We start from the raw sequence: 24,515 nt of genomic DNA, 5'->3' as shown, positions 1-24,515 counted from the left end.
ATATTTTTAAGCCAAACTCCTGTGACAGAGACAACACTTTGAAAAGAAGCATCTCACTGACTTAAGCAAAATTCGGTGTTAATGAAGGATGACTGGTTTGCCCACAAAGAAAGCTTAGCCTGAAACCTTTGTAACACTACAGTTTTCTGATTCTTGGTGGATTTCATCTGTCTTGACTTCTGTTTCCTAAGAGCACTGACTACCTGCAAACTGGCAGCACAGAAATGACTGTGTTGGCCCTTTCAGAAGCCAGGACTCCTGTGTTACATAATGCAAGTCATCCTGCAGAGACAGCAGACACACACAGCCTAGGGAAGCTAGCATAAACACTGAAGGCAGCCACTTACAATCTCTTTTGTTCCACAGATAATCCATCTTCCTGGATCACTTTTAAAGACAGCCCTGAGTTAGTCTGCTGTTGCCAGGGGGAGAAGACCTAAACAAAACAGAATTAGAGCAAAGAACACTTTAAACCCAACAACAGGATATGGAACCCACATGGGGATTTGATGGCTGTTGAAAATCTAGACTGTCAGTACAAAGAAAAACCATCATAACAAACAAGTTTGTTTCAAAAATAGAGGCCTGAAGCAATTCTGTTCTGTATTTTTACAAACTAGAATTTCTTTCTGAGTTCCTCTCCCAGGGATTCTGCTCCTTAAGAGAACAGGAAACACAGAGGAGGGTATCACGTAATACTGTTCTGGCAGCAGGGGCACGTCCTTCCCTGGTGACAGGGCCAGAAAGGAATAGTTCAAGCAACTCCTGCCTAAAGGCAGAGGAATGGCTGAAGAGAATCTCTAGGTTCCTAGACTGAAAAGACAAGCACAAGGAGGTAAAAGGATCAGCTGGCAGTAAGGCGGAGGCACAGATTGGCCCTAAAAGCCACTCTGGAGCCAAGGCTGGTTCTTGCCTCTTCCATGTTCTGTGTATCTGTACTGAGGGAGGGACTATCCTCTCAAACACTGCTGAATCACACCTTTCCAAGCATTTCCACCAGAATGAGACTGACCATTTGTATGACTCTGGTTACTGCCTGGTCTCTAGGTAAGCTGTGTAGTTCTTGGTGAGCTCCCTCACTCATGCAATCTGTGCTGACAACCTAGGGTGTGCAGCCTGCCAGGTGGAACCACTCACAAGGGCAGGGCCTATGAACCATGAAGAAGGACATTTTGGGGTGGGGTAGGAAGCTCTGGAGGAGGGCATGGCAACCCATTCCAGTATTCTTGCCTGGAGAATCCCCATAGACAGAGGAGCCTGATGGGCTACAGCCTGTGGGGTCGCAAAGAGTCAGACACGACTGAGCGACTTAGCACAGCACAGCACAGAAAGCTCTAATCCAATCGGGAGGGCCTAACAACTCAATAAAGTAGCTAACAGGGAAATGAGTCTAATTAGCAAAAAGGAAGGTTTTTCTTAGAAACTAAAAAGCCTTCTGTTCAGTTCCTTTAGGTTCTCATCTTTTAATGACAAGAGCACTATTCCAGGACACAAAGAGATTAGGAGCAGCCACACTCACATCAGCCCTTCCCAACTCTCCCTCCCATCACCTCAGTGTTAGCTGTAAGACACTGCCATACCAATTAAATTGCTAGGAAAAAGGGTAGTAACTGTTTCGCTGAATAATGATTCATGTTACCTCTGAGTAAAATGTTTGGTATATCTTGGATTTGGGGAAAAGGGCAATCATCAGAGAATTGCTTGATCCATGGAAATGAACTGGAAGATGGGGAAGCAATGAACTTTTGAAGTCTATCAGAAGGGCAGCAACAATACTGGTGGAATCCTGAAGAGAAAGAGAGGGAACATCACTGAGAAAAGCCATTGTGCATGAATTTAGCCCTTACGTCTAATGTCAGAACACATACGGTGAATGTCAGTCCAATTATTTTCACATTGTGTGGTTCACTGGGATTCAGTTACAGAAGTTCCTGCCAACATCCAGTTTTAGGAGACATGGTAAGTACACGGTCTTTTCCCCTGAACTGAAAATATTATCTCTCTTTCTAGGGTATTAGTCCCATATCAGACAAATGATTTGCAAATATTTTCTCTCATTCTGTGAGTTGCTCTTCACATTCTTGATAGTGTCTTTTGATGTGGAGAAGTTTTAAATTGGACTAAATAAAATCCAATTTATATATATTATTCTTTTGTCGTCTACGCTTTTGGTGTCAAATTCAAGAAACTGTTGCTTAATCCTGCCTGGAAAATTCCATGGACAGAGGAGTCTGGCAGGCTATATAGTCCATAGGGTTGCAGAGAGTCAGACACAATTGAAGCAACTTAGCACGCAGGCATGCATCCAGTTTTCCCAGCACTGTTTGTTGAAAAGACTGTCTTTTTTAACTGAATGCTCTTGGCACCTTTGTTGAAAACCTTTGTCCATATATGGAAGACTTTCTTTGGGAGCTCTCTATTCTGTTCCACTGGTCTATACATCTGATCTTATGCCAATACCACGGGCTCTATGGCACTTAGGCTTTAGCAGTTGCAGCGAGAGGGCTCAGGAATTGCAATTCCCGGACTCTAGAGCAAGGCTCAAAAGTTGTGGTACACCGGCTTAGTTGCTCCAAGGCATGTGGGGTCTTCCTGGACCAGGGAGTGAACCCATGTCTCCCTCACTGGCAAGCGGATTCTTTACCACTGAACCACCAGGGAAGTCCTCAACTTTCTTCTTTTAAAGATTGCTTTGACTATTTGGGAAAGGGATGGGGGTGGGGTTTTCCCTGAGATTCCATAAGAATTTCAGGATGGGATTTTTCATTTCCTCAAAAAATGCCATTGAGATTTCAATAGGAATCTATAGGTTGCTTTGGGTAGTACTGTTATTTTAATAATATTAAGTCTTCCAATCCATGAACATGGGATGTCTTACCATTTACGTAGGTCTTCTTTAATTTCTTTCAGCAATGCTTTGTGGGTTTTGGTGTTTAAATCTTTCAATTCCTCAATTAAATTTATTGAAATTGTTTTCTTAAGAACCTTTTCAGATTATTCACAGCAGGGTATGGAAATGCAACATTTTTTTTAACTGTTTATTTTCTATTCTGAAACATTAGTAAATTTATTAATTCTAATAGTTTGTGTATGTAGTCTTAAGAAATTTCTACATAGAAAGCATGTCATCCATGCAGAGAGTTGATTTTACTTCTTTTTTTGCCAATTAAATGCCTCATCTCTTTTTTTTGTCTAACTTGTTCTCACTGGGACTTCCAACACCATGTTGAATAGACATGGCAAAAACAAGTATTTTTGTCTTATTTCTGATATTAGAGGCAAGAGTTTAATATTTAAGTTTTCATAATGAAAGTCACATTCATTAAATAAAAATTTGAGAAAAATATATAGAATACAGAAAAAAGGTTTAAAATATTAATCCAAAGTCCCATCACTCAGCTTCAACTAGAGCTAACATTTTGTACTTTTCCTTCTAGTCTTCTGTTCCTGTTCATTCACTGACTCCTTTTTTTATGACTGGGAAGTCATACTTACTTTTACAGCTCCGTATCTTGCTTTTAAAACTTAATTTACCATTAGTATCTACCATGTTGTTGTAAACTGTCAGCATTTTCAAAGATTGCATCCCACTCCCCGCTTAGCGCACCACTATGACTGGACATTCCATATTATCAATTCCACTTCACCTTTTGTCTACTGTACCTTTTATCTACTCTTTACTAATTTACTGTTATACATGGTAGTGTAAAGCTGTATCTGATGTGCTTCCACATATCTGTTAACTAACCTCAGGTCCTCTGAACACCCATGATTTGGCACTCAGTGCTTTCATGTTGATAAAGACAGAGATCGTCACAGAAATGAAATATTAACTCATTTTTTTAAAAAAATCACTAAAAATGGTTTTCCTGGTTTGTGCTTTTGCTTTGAATATTTTGTATAGATTTAAATTATTAGTCTGATAAACTTTATGCTCTTATCTATACAATGGAATACTACTCATCAATAAAGCAGCAAAAAGGAAAAACTATTGATACACACAACACTGATGAACCTTAAAAACCATGCTGAGTGAAAAATGCCAGACTCAAAAGGGTTCAGAATGTATCATGTCCATTTATATAACATTTTAGAAAGTGCAAACTAATCTACAATGTCAGAAAGCTAGTAAGCGGTTGCCTGAAGCCAGAAGTTGGGGAGAAATATGATCTACAAAAAGGTATTAGAAAACTTCTGGGAGTGTCGGGCATGACAAAAATCTGTATCTTGACTGTGCTGGTGGTTTCATGAGTATATACATCTGTCAAAACTTTAAATGGATACAGTTAATTGTATGTATGTATATTTTATTTAATCTAACATATCTAAAATATTAATTTAAATGTAATCAATATAAGAGTATTCGATGTTTTACATGCTTTTTTAAGATATAGTTGATGTACAATACTATATAAATTCAGGCGTACAACATAGGGATTCACAATTTTTAAAGGTTATAATTCATTTATAGTTATTATAAAATATTGGCTACATTCCCTGTGTTGTACACTAAGTCCTTGTAGCTAGTTAATTGCATTTAAAGTATACTTCAATAAACCATCAGCAAAAATTGAAAAAATCCTTAAGTGGTAAAATCTGACAAACTTTTTCTTTAGAATTTCTTAAGTGATTTCTAAGCTTAAGATTAGAAAGTCTTCCTGTCCCTAAAGATTTAATAAATATTCCTTTTTATATTCTTCTTAACTGGACTTGCTGTGGTGACCATTTAATAATATAGATGTCTAAGAGAGTAGATCTTAAAAGTTATCAGAATCTGAAAAAGAATGGATATATGCAGTATACAACTGAATCACTTTGCTATACACATGAAACTACTGTAAACTGTAAAAAAAACTATACACCAATATAAAATAAATAATAAATTTTAAAAAGCTCTCACCATAAGAAAATAATTTATAGCTATATTTTACTTTTGAAATTTTAAAATATTTTACTTTTCTCAGAAGTTCATTTTGACTTTTGATGTGAGTTAAAATCCAGCCCCCAACCCAAAATGAAGTAATTTATTATCCCAGCACTTAAGATTCATCCTTTCTTTCCTGATGTTGGAAGACTCTTTAACCTAATATTAAAGCTTTCACCTAACAGGACCACCTAATCCGTCTGGATGGTCTGCCTACATTTTTGAACAGCCTTTAAGGAAGCAGGATCTACATGGAAGAAATAACTCTTTCTAACTTGCTAAAAGAATTTATTTTCAAAGCTATTTGACCAAACCACTTCACCTGATCTCTTTCCCGGCTCCCAACCAAGCTGGTTTTGAGGCTGAGACTATGCAGGGTGGAGAGCCTGCCCTCTGCTCTGGTGTCGTACTATAATGAGCTGTGCCCTGGCCAGAGAGTACAGGCAGGGGAAAACTCATAGCTACCCACATCTCCACAAGGGAAGGGGGAAGTGTTGTTGCAGACTAGAATTAAAGGATGGTTCTGGGAGTGGAACTTTCATAGAGCTGGAGGTTAACTCTGAGTATGAGAGGGGGCAGAACTAAGCCTTCAAGGAGAAAATTAGTTATTTCTCTTCCTTTCAGGCTTTCTTATAATTCTTTCTCATGTTAATGACTTAGTGAAACCCCAACAATGTCACAGGAAGCTGTTTCTTTCCAGTTCTTAAGTGGGTGAGTCTTTGTGTCTCTGGGTTGGAGGCCATCTGTGAAGGGTTACTGGAGGCCACCTTCAGCTGGTCTTCTTTGGGATAAGTTAATTGGGCATGGGTAGCTGCTGGCCCTCTTGACCAAGAAGTCCTTTCTACTTAACTCCTTTACAAAGCAGCAGGGTTGATGAGGCTGACAAGAGCTTCTCTCTCCATGACTTCCCTGCCTGCTTGCCTGCCTCAAGGGCAGTGCTGGCTCCTAACCCACTGACCTGCACTGATAGAGGAGAGACAGGGAGTTATTTGATTTTCCCCTCAGAAGTGTGAGTATCTTTCTGAACATCAAAACTTGGATTGTAAAACACCTACCCCATCATAGAACAAAATGGAATTCATGTGGTCCTTGGAAATGATGATATTTCCGTGATGACGATCAGAAAACAGAAGGCCATTAGAGAAGAAATGTATTTTGCCTGGAAGGAAAAGAGAGCTGGTCAGAGCTCCGAGGGCTGGATTCTAGTGGCCAGTATCATAGTGTTCTTCCTGCAGGTCCTAGGGCAAGCCAGAGTGGTAACTGGAGATCTTCTGCAGTGCTTAAGTTAAATAATCTTAAGCTTCTGGTTAAAGATGGTGGAGTAGGACGTGTGCTCATCTCCTTCTGCCGAGAGCACCAAAATTGCAACTAGCTGTTGAATAGCCATTAACAGGACGACGCTGGAACCCACCAAAAAAAGATACCCCACATCCGAAGACAAAGAAGCCCAGCAAGATGGTATGAGGGGTGCAATCATGATAAAATCAAATCCCATACCTGCCAGGTTGGTGACTCACAGGCTGGGGGAAAATAATACCAAAGAAGTTCTTGCACTATTGTGAAGGTTCTGAACCTCAGGTCAGACTTCCCAGCCTAGGGATCTGAAAAAGGGACCAGGAACCCCCAGGGAATCTGGCCTTAAGGGCCAGAAGGATTTGATTACAGGCCTTCCACAGGACTGGGGGAAACAGAGACCCCAGTTGTGGAGGGCACAAACAAAATTTTGCACATACCAAGACCCAGAGGAGAGGAGCAGTGACCCCATAGGAGACTGAAGCAAAACTACCTGCTAGTGTTGGAGGGCCTCTTGTGGAAGCATGGGTCAGCATGGGCTCGCCACAGGGACAGGGGCACTGGAAGGTCCCCGTTGGTGTAAACTCCCTTGGGGTTCACTATTAACTATACCATAGAGGCTGAAGACCCCAGGGCTGTGTTGCCTCAGCCCAAACAACTACCAGGGAGGGAGTGCAACCCCACCCATCAGCAGATAATTGGATTAAAGTTTTACTGGGCAAGGCCCTGCCCACCAGAGCAAGACAGTTTTCCTCATCACCAGTCCCTACCATCAAGAAGCTTACACAAGACTCTTAACCTCATCCATCAGAGGGCAGACAGAAGAAGCAAGAAGAAGCACAGTCTCACAGCAGCTAAAACAAAAACATATTACAGAAAGTTAATCACGATGCAAAAGCAGAACGTTATGTTCCAGATGAAGGGACAAGATAAAATCCCAGAAAAACAACTAAATGAGTGGAGATAGGCAACCTTCCAGAAAAAGAATTCAGAAAAATGATAGTGAAGATGATCCAGGGTCTTGGGAAAAGAATGGAGACAAAGATTGAGAAGATGCAAGAAATGTTTACCAAAGACCTTGAAGAACTAAAGAACAAACAGAGATGAATAATAAGCTAGAAGGAATCAATAGCAGAATAACTGAGGCAGAAGAATGGATAAATGACCTGGAGGACAGAATGGTGGAAATCACTGCTACAGGACAGAATACAGAAAAAAGAATGAAAGAAATGAAGACAGCCTAAGAGACCTCTGGGACAACATTAAACACACTAACATTTGCATTATAGTGGTCCTAGAAGGAGAAGAGAGAGAGAAAGAACCTGAGAAAGTATCTGCAGAGATAATAGCTGAAAACTTCCCAAACATGAGAAAGGAAACAGTCAACGAAGTCCAGGAAGCATAGAGAGTCCCAGGAAGGATAAACCCAAGGAGGAACAACATACACAGTAATCAAAATGACAGAAACTAAAGACAGAGATGATATATTAAAAGCAACAAGGGAAGGATAGCAAATAACATACAAGGGAACTCCCATCAGGCTATTAGCTGATTTCTCAACAGAAGCCAGAAGGGAATGGCATGACATATTTTAAAGTGATGAAAGGGAAGAACATACAACCAAGAATACTCTACCCAGCAAGACTCTCCTTCAGATTTGACAAAGAGAAATCAAAAACTTTCCAGACAAGCAAAAATTAAGAGAATTCAGCACCACCAAACCAGCTTTACAACAAATGCTACAGGAACTTCTCTAGGCAGGAAACATAAGAGAAGGAAAAGACCTACAAAAAATAAACCCAAAACAATTAAGAAAACGGTAATAGGATCATACATATCTACAATCACCTTAAATGTAACTGGATTAAATGCACCAACCAAAAGACATAGACTGGCTGGCTGGATGAAAAAATGGACATTTATGCACCTACACTTACCACATCACTCTGTTTGACCTCCCAAATACTATGTAATTATTTTATATTGTTAAGTTAATCATGTTCCCATTATGGCTTGTAATTATAATTATCTTTTATTTTTTGTCTGGCTATTGATTGTGAAAACTGATAAATGTTTTTTACTGTTGTGATTATTTAACTATTACTCAATACCATTATATCATGATCAATCAACAGAAAAATAATAGAACTCTGTATCACCAAAACTAGGATCTAACAGAAAAACCTGTAATCACTTTTTAAAATCCAGATGCATATTAGAATTACCCTGAAATATTCTGAAAAATAAAATTGCTCAGGAATTGTTTTTTTTCTCCAGAACTCCAGATATGTTTCTAATGAGCAGTCATGTTTAAAAACAACTGGACTGTATGATGATCTTTTACTATTATCTAGTTTGTTTCATTTTTTCTATTTCATATTCAGTGCTTCCATTTCATTCATTATTATTTTCTCCAATTTCTCCATCTTTTTTTTAATGTTCTTTCTCAAGCCTTTATCAAGTGTAGTAGAAAAGCTTTTGTATACATATATATAAATATGTATAATATTTTAGAAAACTGATGAGGTTTTGCCTAACTAAAAAAATTTTGACATTTTGATTCCACTTGTTTGAGAGTTAGTATGAATAGAATGCTAGATTTCTAATTAAAAAATAGATGTGCAATAAGCAACAAAGGTTTACTGTACAGCATAGGGAATCATAGTCAATATCTTGTAATAACCTATGATGGAAAATAATTTCAAAAATAATCTATGTGTATTTGTATAACTGAATCACCTTGCTGTGCACCTGAAACATTGTAAGTCATCTATACTTCAATAATATATATATATGAAAAAAATAAAAACAATCTTTATGCTGAGCCCTCTGCTCTGAGAAAGCCATATACCCTCTGAGGGCCTCAGAGAGAAATGAGGTATGAGATATAGTCTTTGCGTAAGAATCAGAGAAACAACAAGTGAATAAGCTACCAGCTGATGGAGTGAAGCAAAATTCACATTCACATATGGCTGTCTTCCAGAAAAATATACGAAAAAAGACTTTGTTATGTCTGCTCCATTACTAAGTTTACAGATGCTCCTTTCTTCTATTTTGGCAGAAGCTGGCTCAGCTCTGAAGAGACCACATCTCCCACTTAAGGCCCAAGAAAGAGCACTGTGGCCTCAACTGTTTAGGACTATTGAAGGGTGCTGAAGGGCCCCTTGCCAGCATAGGAACATGTGAGTTAGGCAATAAGTGTGTTCTACAGACACTGGAGGCTGCTGTCCTCTAATTCCCAAAAACAAGATGGGTGGGACATAGACACTGAGTGTGGGTTTCTTATGACAAGAATTCAAGATTTAAGGAGAGCTGCTTGCTTCCTAGGCAGCCAAGGTTACAAAGCAGATCAATACAGGTCCTACTGAGTAGAACACAGAAATGATGGACTACTAAGGTGACAAGGATTAAGGCTGGGCCTGGACTTGCTCTGGAGACCCAAATGACACAACCAGGGAACCCATAAGACCACTAGGTGAAGTTGTTCTCTGGAACTGGTCCAAGTTGGATCCTTCCTGTTCCTGTAATAGCCTTTCTTTTCATGCTTTCACAGAGAAGAGATAGTGCTTCTTAGAGCTCAAGGCAAGGCTAAGGGAATAGCACCAATATCTTACTGCTAAGGCAGAGTTGGTGGCTCAGAGAGTAAAGCATCTGCTTGCAATGCGGGAGACCTGGGTTTGATCTCTGGAATGGGAAAATCCCCTGGAGAAGGAAAAGGCAACCCACTCTGGTACTCTTGCCTGGAAAACCCCATGGATGGAGAAGACTGGTAGGCTATAGTCCATGGGGTTGCAAAGAATTGGATACAACTGAGTGACTTCACTTTCACTTTTTTTCCAAGCAGAGGACATGAGACTAAGAAAAGGGATTGATTCCTTGAGCTGTAGTTCTAAAAAGTTAGCCCCAAAGCTTTGGAAGGCTATAATGATATGAAGAGCAAAGGCCAAGTTTTGAAGGTTTCCTGAGGAGGTGGGGTTTCAGGAGGCACAGAGGGGCCTAGTGAGTATGTGTGGTTGTGTGTATGTATTAATGAGGTGTGGGGAGGAATGCGAGAGGTAGAGGCAGTTTTTAGGTACAAGAGGAAGCTTTGAAATCTGAATATCAACTGAAAAACTAGATGACTAGTCAGAGGGAACTAATGTCATTCTTACCAGCCAGCCCAGTGCAAAGCACTCAATGGTTCAAGTCCAATAAGGTTCCCACCACTAACAAGTAAAGCCTAGCCTCACCTACACACAATCTTGCCCTATGGCTCTCCTGAGTGGAGGTTCCTCATGCCCCAGCCTCATCCTGCACTCAAACCAAGGTTTGTCACTGCTGTTCCCAAAGCATTCCCTTCCCCTCTGGCAAAATACTTTCACTTCCTTAGAGACTCAAGCCACTCCTTTCCTTTACTGCTCACATCTACTGCCCTCTTAATTATGCCACAACACTTTAAATAGCTTCTGAATGTGCTCACAGTGTTCTTTTCCGAAGCCAATACTCCTTTCCCCTCTCAGAGATCTGGCCTTGTGGCTCCTCAATCCCAGCTCCACAGCAGTAAAGCAGCACCCAGAATGTCTTAACTACCGAAATCTTCAGCTCCAGAACCTAATCTCTGACTACAGTATGGCATCATCCTTTTAACTATCTCACTCCCCAAACCTCATTTTGTGTTGTCACTGAGCCTTCAAAGCCTTTGGTTCCCTCATTTTCTCTTACTGCTCAAAAATTTCTGACTTTCCTCTCACCTACACCCAGGGCTGATTCACAGGGACAGGCATGGGAATAGATTTTACTCATAGCATGTCATACACATTATAGTTTTCCATCTTTGCAACTACTATTGGGAGGTAATAGTATTCTTAGAGAATTGATGGGGAAACTCAAAGTTTAGAGAGATCTTCCCAAAAGTCATAGAACTACTTGTTAGTGGAGACAAGAACAGAACACAGGTTTGTCTGATGCCAGGACACTGTACCATGCTGGCACTTTAGTTCTCTTACATTTTTCCTTCACCATTGCTCTCTCCACAGCCCATCTGTTGCTAACTGAATGAGGTACCTTCTCTGCTTCCTCAATCTCAAAAAGCCCTCAAGTGCTGCCTGGCAGTCCCGCCATTGCTACCTCTGTCCACCAATTCCTCCAGGGCATGGCCAAAACCCTCAGCACTCTCCTCCTAACACCACAACTTCATAAACTCCAGCCACAAGATGGCTTTACCTACTGTTTACAGAGAAAAGAGGGATCAACAGGTGTAATCAGGTAGAAACTGTTCCCCACCTACTGCTTAGTATCCTGGCTCTTCCATGTCCTGGGCTCACTGTCTACTATGTATCTCTAATGTGAAGCTTCTTAGGAACAAGTACCACTTAAAGACCTCCTGGACAAACCTCAAAATCACTCCAAAGCTTCCAGAAAAGAGCACAGATCTGAAAGTTGGCATATTCCACGTAGTCACTGGGAAGATGGGAAAAGAGGTGGTTCAGGATGGTCATCTCCAGCACTTCTTCTCCCTCTATATTCTGAAGCCTCAAAACAAAATGGAAAAGAGGAAGGGAGAAATTCACAAGGCAGTATGGAAAAGCACTCACTATGGGGCCTGACCCAGGGCAAGGACTCAGTACACAAGAGCTGATTATAGTACCGGTGCAGAGACCGTCTGATGTCGCAGCTACCGATTAGCTTTGCTCTGGGAATAGTAACATGTGAGATAACTGAAGTCCATCACTGGGTGGTCCAGTGCCAGTGCCCTGGTCTCTCAGATCCCAATCCACTTGAAGCAGCAATACTTTAGGTATCTGTTCTGGACTCATGACTGTCAAACTGTGGTCTGATGGGACATGCCTTTGCAGGGGCTTCTCAGTGACTGGGGGAGCCAAATCCTAAGGCCATCTCCCTGTCTTCTTATCCAGTCATTGGTGCCTTGCTTGACGGGTTCTGTCATTCCTTCTCTATTCTGTAAGTCTGAAAACTCAAGGTAAGAGGAAGTTCATACTCAGCACCCAAGGAGCAAGGGGACTACATCAGGGCTCTGTCTTTGACTGACTTCTACATCCGAAGAAGTCTAACAGGAGAGGAATGAGCCCTCAGGGAAAAATAAGACACCAAGTGTTAATGAAAAAAATTTGGCTTTTTCTCCTTCAGACAATAGGCTGTACAAATAAAAATCCTCCAATGGTCTAGCTTGTATAAATAGGGAACATTATCACTGCTGGGAAAATATGATGCAATGGCTGCATACTCTTCATTCTGTATATATGACAGTATGTGAAGTACACACATATGGTTTAAAGAAAAAAATCAAAACTACAACAACCCTTGATGCCTAGATTGCACCACTCAGCCTAAGAAATCAAGTATTCCTAGTGCCTTTGAAGCCTCCTGAGTGTTCTTCCTCAAACACACTCTTCCACCCAGAGAAAACCAACAACCCAAATTCTATACAGTTTCACCATACTTCAACGTATCTATAAACTATATATGACTTAGTCTTGTCTGTTTTACTTTCATATGGATGGAATCTTAATACACATTTATTCTGTGACTTGCTTACTTCTTTCAACATCCTGTCCCTGAGAGTCATCCACACCATAGGTAACACGCAACTATGGGTATTATGTATGTTGTAGGTATATGCTGTGTAATTCATTCATGGTCAGTACTATAGAGAAGTTTCTTTTAAAGTGTCCTTCAACAGCTTCATATGGGCCCAAGGGAATACATGAGAGGGTACACAATGAAACAGATGGTCACTGTCTGGGCCTTCCCAACACAGGAAGGTGAAGGCTTGGTCACCAGAATTCTCAGACTTTATGCATCAATGGTATTAGCATCTCTGCTCCTCACTGCTAAATAATCTCTGTCTGATGGAAAAAATACTCTGTAAATTGCTACAGGAATAATGAAAGTGCTGCCTGAGTGTCAACCATTCACTGAGGCTTATAAGAAGATAGTAGATATATAGTAACTGATATTCAACAAAGGTACAAAGACAATTTAAAGTAAAAGGAGAGTCTTTTCAACAAATTATGCTAGGAAAAAATGGATATTCCCATGTAAAATAATGAATATCAATTCATACCTTGCACTGTTCTGCCCATTCCTACCAGCCACAGTGGAAAACCTCATACTTTATAGAGATGACAGCTAGAGTTCTCAGAACGATTCTGCCTCAGAACTGGGGTAAAATTTGTTCTAAACTAAATGCTGCTCTGCCTTCTACCTGACAAAGCTTAAAAAGAAAGGCTGAGATGATAAGACTAGAAGAGAAATATAACAATTATTATAATTGTATCACGTAAGTTCAAGGCTAGAGGAAAGACAGAACTATGCCAACTTGAGACATGAAAGATATAAAAAGGATCTAAATAGAACTTCTAGAGATGAAAAATACATTTCCTGAGAAGGACAAAAAAAAACACTGAGTGAGACTAATGACATGAGACAACTGTTGAGAGGTTAGCTATCCCGTGGTACTGTTGCCTCAGATTTAATTTAGTATGGCCGAGTGGCCTGCACAGGCCTTAAACTGACACTATAGGGTCTTCAAGCAAGCACATGTCCTACACAACAGCCTGCAGAGTCACAAGCAAATGTGACTTCCTAATAAGACTTTCCCAGCAGCCCTTGTCACCAAAAGTCTTCCCTGAATCCTTAGTGTCTTTCCCTTGTGTGCCCCTTATATAGTCAATTGACTCCATCCCCCCCGGAGCTTACCAAAACTCTCTTTGGTTTGAATGGGCCAGTTTGGCCTTAGCCTGGGAAACTCAAAGCACTCCACCCACAGACTTTAATAAAGGCACATACCTCAGGTCTAGCCTGAACCTTGCCTTGTCCCCTCTCCCCTGCTTGTCTGTGTGACCCATCAGCACATCCCATGTACTTCCTCCTAGATTTGTGAATAATACGCGTCTCTATTTCAATTTCTTTAGTGGTCTTTTGTTGGACCTGGCTCACCAACCAGTACCCTGTGTTCCATTTAACAAATGATAATTTAACAAACTCATAACAACAATGCAGAACAAAAGACTAGTAAATCAAAATATGTAGAAAATACGCAAAATAAAACACAAAGAGAAAAAAAGACTAAAAGTAATTGTACAGAGAATCAGGGAGTGGTGAGACAACTTTAGGCAGCCAACTGTATTGTAATTGGAATCCTTGAAGGAAAGGGAAAAAATTGAAGAAATAGTGAGCAAAAAGTTTTCAAGTCTGAGGAAAACTCTAAATCCATTGATTCAAGAAGCTAAATAAATCCCAAGGATAAGCAACAAACCACAGCAGTCACATAAAGATCAAACCACTTAATATCTATGATAAAACGAAAGAAAATCTTCAAAGCAGGGGGAGTTAAAAGATACCTTGTATAGAAAGGAACAAAGATAAGAATGACAGTAGATTTCTGCTCAGAAATAATGTAAGCATTATGTAAGAAGACAGTTTAGTAGAGCAACATCAGTAAAGCCCAGAAAGGAATGGTCAACCTATGGTTCTTTACCAAGTGAAAATGTCTTTTCAGAAGTCCTGAGGGCTGGAACTTCTGAAATGGCTGTGAGGAGTCCGGAAAATTCTCTCCCCAGGAAACAGCCATAAAACTGGACTGACTGTCAAAAACAAAAAGTTAAGGACTCTGGTAACAGACCAAAGTTCTACAACAAAAAAGATGCATTTAAGGAATTCTACTGAAACTTGGTAAGAATAGTGGAAATTGGAGTATTTTAGCTTGAGGCTATTCACATTACCTCTCTTCTAGCTCCATGGTGCAAAAGTCTTATGAGGGAGTGGGGCAGGCTTGTCAGAGTGGCTGACTTTATTTGGGGGCAAAGCACAGAAAATTACACACAAGGAGATATCAAAACTTGAAGCAATCACAGTGGCAAATATTAAGGGAGGACCAACATACCAGAGATCTCAATGCTGGTTGGTACAACCAGCCAGAAATGTAGCAGGGAAGTCAGAGGACTGAGATAAAATAGATGACAATTATGTCTTTAGATACAGCAAGAAAGATGTGTTGCAAGGCACTGTCCTAGTGCCAATTACACCAAGGGACATATATAAGAATGCTTATAACAGCACTGTCTGCTACAGCAAAAAACTATTTAGAACCCAAATGTCCTTCAAAAGTCAAAAGGGTAAACAGCTTAACTTCACACAAAGCAATCCTATGGAATCATGAAAATGAATCAACTATATGACTACACAAAACAATCTGGATGAATCTGAGGATCAGAATACTGAGTAAAAAAGGCAAGTCCCAGAAGAACATGATAGAATATGATTCTAATTCCTATTTAATTAAAAAATAAGACATTGTTTAGGGATATAGGTATATGTGGTAAACTCTAAAGTAGGCTCCTGGGATTCCCATGAGCTCAGTGGTAAAGAAGCTGCCTGCCAATGCAGGAGACACAAGTTAAACCCCTGGTCTGGGAAGATCCCACATGCTGCAGGGCAACTAAGCCAGTGCGCTATGACTACTAAGCCTGTGCTCTAGAGGCCATGAGTTGCAACTACTGGGCCCACGTGCTGCAATTACTGAAGTCTAGGTGCCCTACAGCCTGTGCTCCACAAGAGAAGCCACCATAACGAGAAGCCTGCACACTGCAACTAGAGAGTAGCCCCCACTCACCACAACTACAGAAAAGCCCGTGCAGCAAGGAATATCCAGCACAGCCAAAAATAATAAAATTATTTTCTTAAAAATGACCCTTGATAAGGTCATCATTTAATAAACAAATAAATAAAGCAGGCTCCTGAGGATTAGGTATTTGGCAGCCAGCCTGACCAAGGTCAGTGTAGGGTGGAGAAGAGAAGGGCATATAAAGGAAATGAATGAAGAGAAAGCTGCATAACAAAAAGCCTTGTGATAGCAGAAGTCACTAACTGGGGAAGAAAAAATTTAAACAGAACTGGAAACATTTCAAGGTAAAGGAAGTACTATTCTTTTTCACTGGGCCTTCCCTAGATCGGAAATCAAAAGGCCTGGACCACCCTCCAGATGCTATCACTAACTTGTACTATAACCTCAGACTACTTTTTCACCTTCTATGGGGCTCAGGATATGAAGATCAATCAAAATAAGCATAATGGTGAGCTTTTTAAATGTCTTCAGACATTTAAATGTCTGCCTGTTGCAGATTTACCTAGATCCAAATGATATTTCAACTTCAGGACCCGTCACCTGCTTAAGCCCCCTTCCATGGCCCAGAGAACAGACCTATTTATATGTGTTACTTGCCTTACGAGAGCCCCAAAGAGTTATAAACTTCAGGTCCTACAAAACTGACCTGAGCTCTAAAGTGGTAAAATGCTTAACACACAGACAGAGGGTAGGTCAGTTCAGTCACTCAGTCGTGTTCGACTCTTTGTGACCCCATGAATCACAGCACGCCAGGCCTCCCTGTCCATCACCAACTCCCAGAGTCCACTCAAACTCACGTCCATCGAGTCGGTGATGCCATCCAGCCATCTCATACTCTGTCGTCCTCTTCTCCTCCTGTCCCTAATCCCTCCCTGCATCAGGGTCTTTTCCAATGAGTCAACTCTTCGCGTGAGGTGGCCGAAGTACTGGAGTTTCAGTTTCAGCATCAGTCCTTCCAATGAATATTCAGGACTGATCTCCTTTAGGATGGACTGGTTGGATCACCTTGCAGTCAAAGGGACTCTCAAGAGTCTTCTCCAACACCACAGGTCAAAAGCATCAATTTTTCGGCGCTCAGCTTTCTTCACAGTCCAACTCTCACATCCATACACGAACACTGGAAAAACCATAGCCTTGACTAGACGGACCTTTGTTGGCAAAGTAATGTCTCTGTTTTTTAATATGCTATCTAGGTTGGTCATAACTTTCCTTCCAAGGAGTAAGCGTCTTTTAATTTCATGGCTGCAATCACCATCTGCAGTGATTTTGGAGACCAAAAAAATAAAGTCTGACACTGCTTCCACTGTTTCCCCATCTATTTCCCATGAAGTGATGGGACCAGATGCCATGATCCTAGTTTTCTGAATGTTGAGCTTTAAGCCAACATTTTCAGTCTCCTCTTTCACTTTCATCAAGAGGCTTTTTTTTTAGTTCCTCTTCACTTTCTGCCATACAGAGGGTACTTCTACTTAAATTCTCTGCTCCTACTGAAACTTCTGGCCTCAGAAAACCATCTCCTAATTCAAACTATATTTTCCTCAGAAACTAAGGAAGTGTGAAATCTAAGCTCTCAGGTATGTGACTAACAAGGTTCGAGAAATTCCTGGTTTGTGTGCTTTATTCTTGTGTAGACGCTTGTTCCTTGGAAGGAAAGCTATGAAAAACCCAGCTGTTGCTATTGTTCAGTCACTAAGTCGTATTTGACTCTTTGCTCCCCCATGTACTACAGCATGCCAGGCTTCCCTGTTCTGCACTATTTCCAGGAGTTTGCTCAAATTCATGTCCATTGAGCCGGTGATGCCATCCAAATATCTTATCCTCTGTCACCCCCTTCTCCTCCTGCCCTCAATCTTTCCCAGCATCAAGGTCTTTTCCAGTGAGTCAGTTCTTCATATCAAGTGGCCAAAGAATTGGAGCTTCAAAAAAAAAAAAGAATTAGAGCTTCAACTTCCACATCAGTTCTTCCAATGACTATTAAGCCTTGATTTTCTTTAGGATTGACTAATTTGATCTGTTTGCTGTCCAAGGGACTCAGCATCTTCTCCAACACCACAGTTAAAAATCATCAATTCTTTGGCACTCAGCCTTCTTTACAGTCCAAATATCACATATGCACATAACTGCTGGAAAAACCATACCTTTGACTATACGGACCTCAATTGGTAAAGTGATGTTTCTGCTTTTTAATATATTGTCTAGGTTGGTCATAGCTTCTCTTCCAAGGAGCAAGCATCTTTTAATTTCAACAGCTGCATTCATCATCTGCAGTGATTTTGGAGCCCAAGAAAATAAAATCTCTCACTGTTTCCATTGTTTCCCCATCTATTTGCCATGAATTGATGGGACTAGATGCCATGATCTTAGTTTTTCTGCATGTTGAGTTTTAAGTCAGCCTTTTTACTCTCCTGTTTCACTTTCATCAAGAAGCTATTTAGTTCCTCTTCGATTTCTACCATAAGGATGGTGTCATTTGCCTATCTGAGGTTATTAATATTTCTTCTGGCAATCTTGATTCCAGCTGTGCTTCATCCAGCCTGGCATTTTGCATGATAATACTCAGCATATAAGTTAGAAAAGCAAGGTGACGATATACAGGCTTGACATACTCCTTTCCCAATTTGGAACCAGTCCGTTATTCCACGTTCGGTTCTAACAGTTGCTTCCTCACCTACAAACAGACTTCTCAGGAGGCAGGTAAGTTGGCCTGGTATTCTCATCTCTTGAAGAATTTTCCATAGGTTTTTAGTGATCCACAAATCTTTTGTGATCCACACAATTTACCTTGATTTGTGGACCTAACATTCCAGGTTCCTATGCAATATTCTTTACAGCATTGGACTTGACTTCCATCACCAGTCACATCGACAACTGGGCACTGTTTTCACTTTGGCTCCATCTCCTCATTCTTTCTTAAGTTATTTCTCCAATCTTCTCCAGTAGCATATTGGGCACCTACTGATCTGGGGAGCTCGTTTTTCAGTGTCCTGTCTTTTTGCCTTTTCATACTGTTCATGGGGTTCTCAAGGCAAGAATACTGAAGTGGTTTGCCATTCCCTTCTCCAGTGGACCACTGGAGAGTTTTGTCAGAACTCTCCACCATGACCCATCCATCTTGGGTGGCCCTACATGGCAATGGCTCATAGTATCATTGAGTTAGACAAGGCTGTAATTCATGTGATCAGTTTGGTTAGTTTTGTATGACTGTGGTTTTCATTCTGGTCTGCCCTCTAATGGATAAGGATAAGAGGCTAGTGGAAAGCTCCTGAATGGAGAGACTAACTGTGGGGGAATCTGTGTCTTGTTCTGATGGGTGGGGCCATGCTCAGCAAACCATTAATCCAATTTTCTATTGATTGGTGGGGCTGTGTTCCCTCCTTGTTTGGTTGAGGCCAAACTATGGTAAGGGTAATGGCAATAATGGCGACCTCCTTCAGAAAGACTTTTGCGGGCACTGTTGTATTCAGTGCCCCTGACCCCCAGCAGGCCACTGTTAACCCACACCTCCACCAGAGACTCCTGGACACTCACAGGCAAGTCTGGCTCAGTCTCTTGTGGGGACACTGCTCTTTTCTCCTGGGTCCTGGTGCACACACAGTTTTGGGTGTGCCCTCCACGAGTCTGTTTCCCCAGTCCTGTGGAAGTTCTGTAATTAAATCCCACTGGCCTCCAAAGTCAAATTCCCTGGAGGTTCTCAGTTCCTTTGTCAGATCCCCAGGTTTGGATATCTGTTGTGGGTCCTAGAACTTTTTTAACACTGTGAGAATTTCTTTGGTACAATAGTACTGCAGTTTGTGGGTCATCTGCTCAGTGGCTCTATGGTGGGGCTAATGGTAACCTCCTCTAAGAGGGCGTAGGCCACATACCACATGTCCCAGGTCTGCTGCAGCCAGAGTCGCTGTCCCTGTGGCAGGCAGGCCACTGCTGACCCATGCCGCGGCAGGAGACACTCAAACACTGAAAGGCAGGTCTGGCTCAGTCTCTGTGGGGCCTCTGGGTCCTGGTGCACACAAAGTTTTGTTTGAGCCCTCCAAGTGTCTCTGGCAGGTATTGGGTTTGATTCTAAATGCTACTTCGCCCCTCCTACCATCTTGTTGTATCTTCTCCTTTGCCCTTTGACATGTGTTATCTTTTTTTGGTGGTATCCAACATCCTCCTGTCGACGGTAGTTCAGCAGTGAGTTGCAATTTTGGAGCTCTCACAGAAGATGAGCACATGTCCTTCTACTCTGCCATTTTTAAATTACTTGTAAGTGAGCATGTGACTTCCACCTGATTTAATTTTCTTCAGTCCTAAGGGTTCAAAGCCTGAGAAAAGGCACTGGTCTGGGCTGCTGGCATGTTCATTCTTCAGAATCAACTGGAAATCAGTTCTAAGACAACAGAAGTCCTGTGTAGTCAAAGCTATGGTTTTTCCATTAGTCATGTATGGAGGTGAGAGCTGGACCTAAAGAAGGCTGCTGCTGCTGCTTAGTCACTCAGTCGTGTCTGACTCTTTGTGACCCCATGGACTGTAGCCTGCCAAGCTCCTCTGTCCATGGGATTCTCCAGGCAAGAATACTGGAATGGACTGCCATTCCCTTCTCCAATAAAGAAGGCTGAGTACCAAAAAATTGATGCTCTTGAATAGTGGTGCTGGGGAAGACTCTTGAGAGTCCCTTGGATTACAACGAGATCAAACCAGTCAATCCTAAAGAAAATTCACCCTGAATGTTCACTGGAAAGACTGATGCTGAAGTTGAACCTCCAATACTTTTGTCTACTTGATGCAAAAAGCCGACTCATTGGAAAAGACCCTGACGCTAGGAAAGTCTGAAGGTAAAAGAAGAGCGTGGCAGAGGAAGAGATAGTATCACTGACTCAGTGGACATAAATTTGAGCAAACTCCAGGAGACAGCGGAGGACAGGGGAGCCTGGTGTGCTGTAGCCATGGGGTGGCAAAGAGTCGGACATGATTTAGTGACTGAACAACAACAGAGACCTCAGGATAGACTGAATCTTGCTGGATAACTCAATACAGTGTAAGATTATTTTTTTAACAAGGCCCTTTGCTAAGAAGGTGCAAACTAATTTTGGCAAATATCCTCGCTAAATATTATAACTGGCTCAACTATGACAGAGTATAACTGTCTCTGTGTTGTGTCTACTAGCTGATTTTAAAACATTATGCAATTCAGCCTCAAGGCTGGGAGTACTGTCACACACACTCTTGTTTTCAGCAAATGTTCCTAACTTCCTGGTCTTCTGCGCCAGGATCTGGAGAGGCAGAAATGCAGGGGCCACAGCACAGTCATGATAATGAACACTACGTGGCATTCTGTGGATCGAAAACCAGAACTTCTTGTGTTTTGTCTTCTATGACAATGAAGAAGCAGAAGTTTAACCAGTGATCTGAGAACATGGAGAGCAACTTGCCACTGGAGAGAATATTTTCAAGAAGAACAAATTATCCAGAGAGAGAATCTGCTTCGTAAAGGATGAGGAATTTGTGGAACAAAAAAGGCTTATCTAACATGGAAAGAATAGGACTCATAAGAATATGTTATTTTGAGGAGACCAAAAGGAGTATGGAATGAATCCCAGGAAATCAATGCAAGATCCACAGAGTTCTTGAGAACTTTAAATCAGCAGAAATACTGCCAGTTTGGACTGAAGGGGATAGAGAGAATAGAAAATGAAAGGAGACTGCTGGACCCCCAAAATTAGAGGCAAGAAGCAGGCTGAAAAACTAATAAGCTACAAAGTGCCACCTTCATGAAGAGGAAGGATGACATAGGTATAGTCACAAACCAAGAAGGTAGAGTCATGAACCCAGGAGGCAGAACCAAGAGCTTAACAAGTAGAACAAAGAACCCAGAGGGCACAGCTAAGGGTCTTGGAGGACTATTCCCAGGCCTTGAAACCTAATCCAGGAGCTGGAGTTTGCCTAGCTTAATTTCAAAGTTGTCTTGGGCTGGGACTCCTTTTTAATATAAATGTCTATAACCTATGCCACTCCTACCTTGTACATTGGGAGGGCTAGGGCAGATAAAAGAGCCTCTAATTTCACAGGTCCATAGACGGAGAGGAAATGTGTTCAAGAGCTGTACTTTATAAATTACAAGCCAGAGCCTAACCTACAGCTGATTTAGATAATCCTGATGATGAGATTTTGGATTTTTCATCTGGTGAGAGTTAAGACTTTGAATTGTTATCAAAATGGAAAGAGGCTCTTGGATGGGGGTGATTATATCTTCCATGTGAGAACTGTGGGGGTCAGAGGGCATACTATGGTATGCAGAAATTTAAAACAGCCCCCATGACCTTCATCCTCTTAGGTTACTCCAGTGTTCGTGTAACATTATATAGCAAAAGGGAGATTATCTGATTGGGTCTCCTCCAATCACAAGAGCCCTTTATAAGCAGAGTTTTCTGTGGGTGGTAGAAGAGGAGCTCAGAGAGATTAGCAGTGTGAGAGAGATTCAACACGACAAAAGTTCTTTGCTGCTGAGATGGAGAGGGTCACAGGGCAAGGACCTCTGGAAAGAGCTAAGACTGCTTCCAGCTGATAGCCAGCAATAAAAAAAGGACCCTTAGTTCTCCAGTCTGAAGGAAACGGACTCTGCAAACAATCTGGATGAGCCTAGAAGCAGGTTCTTTCTCAGAGACTCCAGAGGTAAGCCTGGCTGATGCCTTGACTTCAGTATTATGAAACCCTATACATAAATCTAGCAAAATTTGCCTGGACTTCTGACCCACAGAACTGTGAGATAACAAATCCATGTTGTTTTAAGCTATGAAATTTGTGGCGATTTGTTACACAGCAGTAAAAAACTAATACAGATTTTGTTTTAGCCCAACAGAACCTATTTCTGGACATGCTGCTGCTCTAGCCCATCCTGAAAGCAATTCTCAGGCAGCAACAAGAGGACCAGTGCAGTTGTGGTGGCAGTCCTTTCTAGCACAAGTTTCCTCATCTGGAAAATGGACAGATCAAAAGAGAAAAGCTGTGGGAAAACACTTCTACACTTAAAAGTTTTTTCAAGTATCTTATGTATCATTAATTACAACATTCATGTCAAGACCTGTGAAAGAGGGACCCAGACAGAGTCAAAAACAGAAAAGTCAGAGCTGCTCACCTTCTTCAGGCCAAGATTGTGAATTACTAGAATAAAGATATGCTCCTTCTCCTCTAGTTAGAAAAGTACCCAGGAAACACTCATCTCCCTTGAAAAAACAAACACAAAGAGCAGGTGATTTATAGCATAAACATTCACAGAATCAAAAGTTCTGTCTAGGTTTGTATGTCTACAAAAGCTGCTAAGTCAGCCTCAGATATACTCAATTTCTCTTCTGGTTTTTGGCACTTCTTAGCTCTTTGCCATATTACTGGCACCTGTGACTTATGCTGAGAAAAAGAATGTTAAGTTCCTCTCAGGCTAGGCACCATGCTGTCTGCAATGCTTGTCCATGTTACAGTAGATTTATATCCTCTGATAACAGAGGTGGCTTTTCCTTGGCCTAAAGCCTTGACCTTCAGTTTTACATGTTTCAATTTGAGAACTGCTTCTAAAAGTACTGAGAGATTTTAAAAAAACACCAAAAGGTTTAAATGGCACAAAGAATCCCTCTTGTGTACTCCATACATGGTTATTTCTAGAGCTCTGCTCTGAAGGGGAAGAATACAAACAGGAATTGAGACAAGGAGGTATAGAACCCTTAGATTAGCAGTAAGATGAAATATGTTAAATTGTTTTTATAAATTGTTTCCATTTCATCTTAATAACATTAAGAATAAGAAGGCTGCTTACCAGAACTGACTGCTGGGTTTTCTCAGACAATTTTACTTCAATATCTTCTACCTGTGTCCAAAAGGAGTACAGATTTTCAAATTCACTGCTTCAAGGGCAAAAAACTCTGCTAGGTCTCCCCGTGTTCACATTTTTCTAAGAGAGCAGTGTCTCTGTCAAATCCAGGGTTCTCAGGCCCTGATGACTGGCAGACCTGGTTGCTGGATACCAAGCGCAGAGCACCAGGCCATGGAAGGCTCTCTCACAGGGACCTGAAGTCCAGCTAAATGAGCCTACGATGTGTGGAAAGAGTATGTTAACCTCCACTTACATTTCATTTTGGAGAAAACTAATTTTAGGGATGAAGGAAAGAGAAGATACTAAAATATTTTGAGTATGTTCTCATTTAAACATGTTCACATTAGAGGATGACTTTTGCTTGTCTTTATTCAGGTCAGAATTGTAGAAATAGAATATAAACAAATTCTGAAATAGGTACTTAGACCATTACTAGTACTTTGTGTCCCAAGGCACCAGAGATTCAGACCAAGTCCCACAGATGAAGATCTGACCTTTCCACATGTAGAGACATGGCTGTAAAAAACTCAGCAGCAACCATTCTTGACAGAAAAGTGAGCACATGATCTACTTCTCACTTCCTGTGTGGCCCTGGACAGGTTGGAAAATTTCTAAAGCTCAGGCTCCTCATCTGTATAATAAGGATATTAATTTCTTTCCTTGACAATTTAACAGGGACCCAGATAATTTAGTTACTTTCTTTTGGAACTTTCCCCAGATTACAAGTTAACGAAATTAGATTCGTTTGCATAAAGAAAAAGACCAGAGATAAAAACTATTCCTGAACACTGGTTAGGTCAGGATCTGACATCCCACCAGAGACTCTTCCT

The 24,515-nt window shown here is 41.1% G+C and overlaps 1 protein-coding gene across 2 annotated transcripts in view; it reads right to left on the bottom strand.

Annotated features, from left to right (window-relative positions):
* DNAAF9 (dynein axonemal assembly factor 9) overlaps positions 1 to 24,515 on the bottom strand; it is a 174,129-nt gene that overhangs the window by 45,644 nt on the left and 103,970 nt on the right. For both annotated transcript variants that reach the window (XM_061126714.1, XM_061126715.1), the window contains 5 exons: positions 23,629 to 23,679; positions 22,957 to 23,044; positions 5,980 to 6,083; positions 1,640 to 1,786; positions 348 to 436 (listed from right to left, as the gene is read on the bottom strand). In XM_061126714.1, coding sequence (XP_060982697.1) covers positions 348 to 436; positions 1,640 to 1,786; positions 5,980 to 6,083; positions 22,957 to 23,044; positions 23,629 to 23,679 — 479 coding nt within the window. The remainder of the gene's footprint in view (positions 1 to 347; positions 437 to 1,639; positions 1,787 to 5,979; positions 6,084 to 22,956; positions 23,045 to 23,628; positions 23,680 to 24,515) is intronic.

Source organism: Dama dama, chromosome 23 (assembly GCF_033118175.1).
Source record: "Dama dama isolate Ldn47 chromosome 23, ASM3311817v1, whole genome shotgun sequence".
NCBI classification, from domain to species: Eukaryota; Metazoa; Chordata; class Mammalia; order Artiodactyla; family Cervidae; genus Dama; species Dama dama.
Note: the sequence above shows the minus strand (reverse complement) of the source record. Positions and strands in the feature narration are given on the sequence as shown.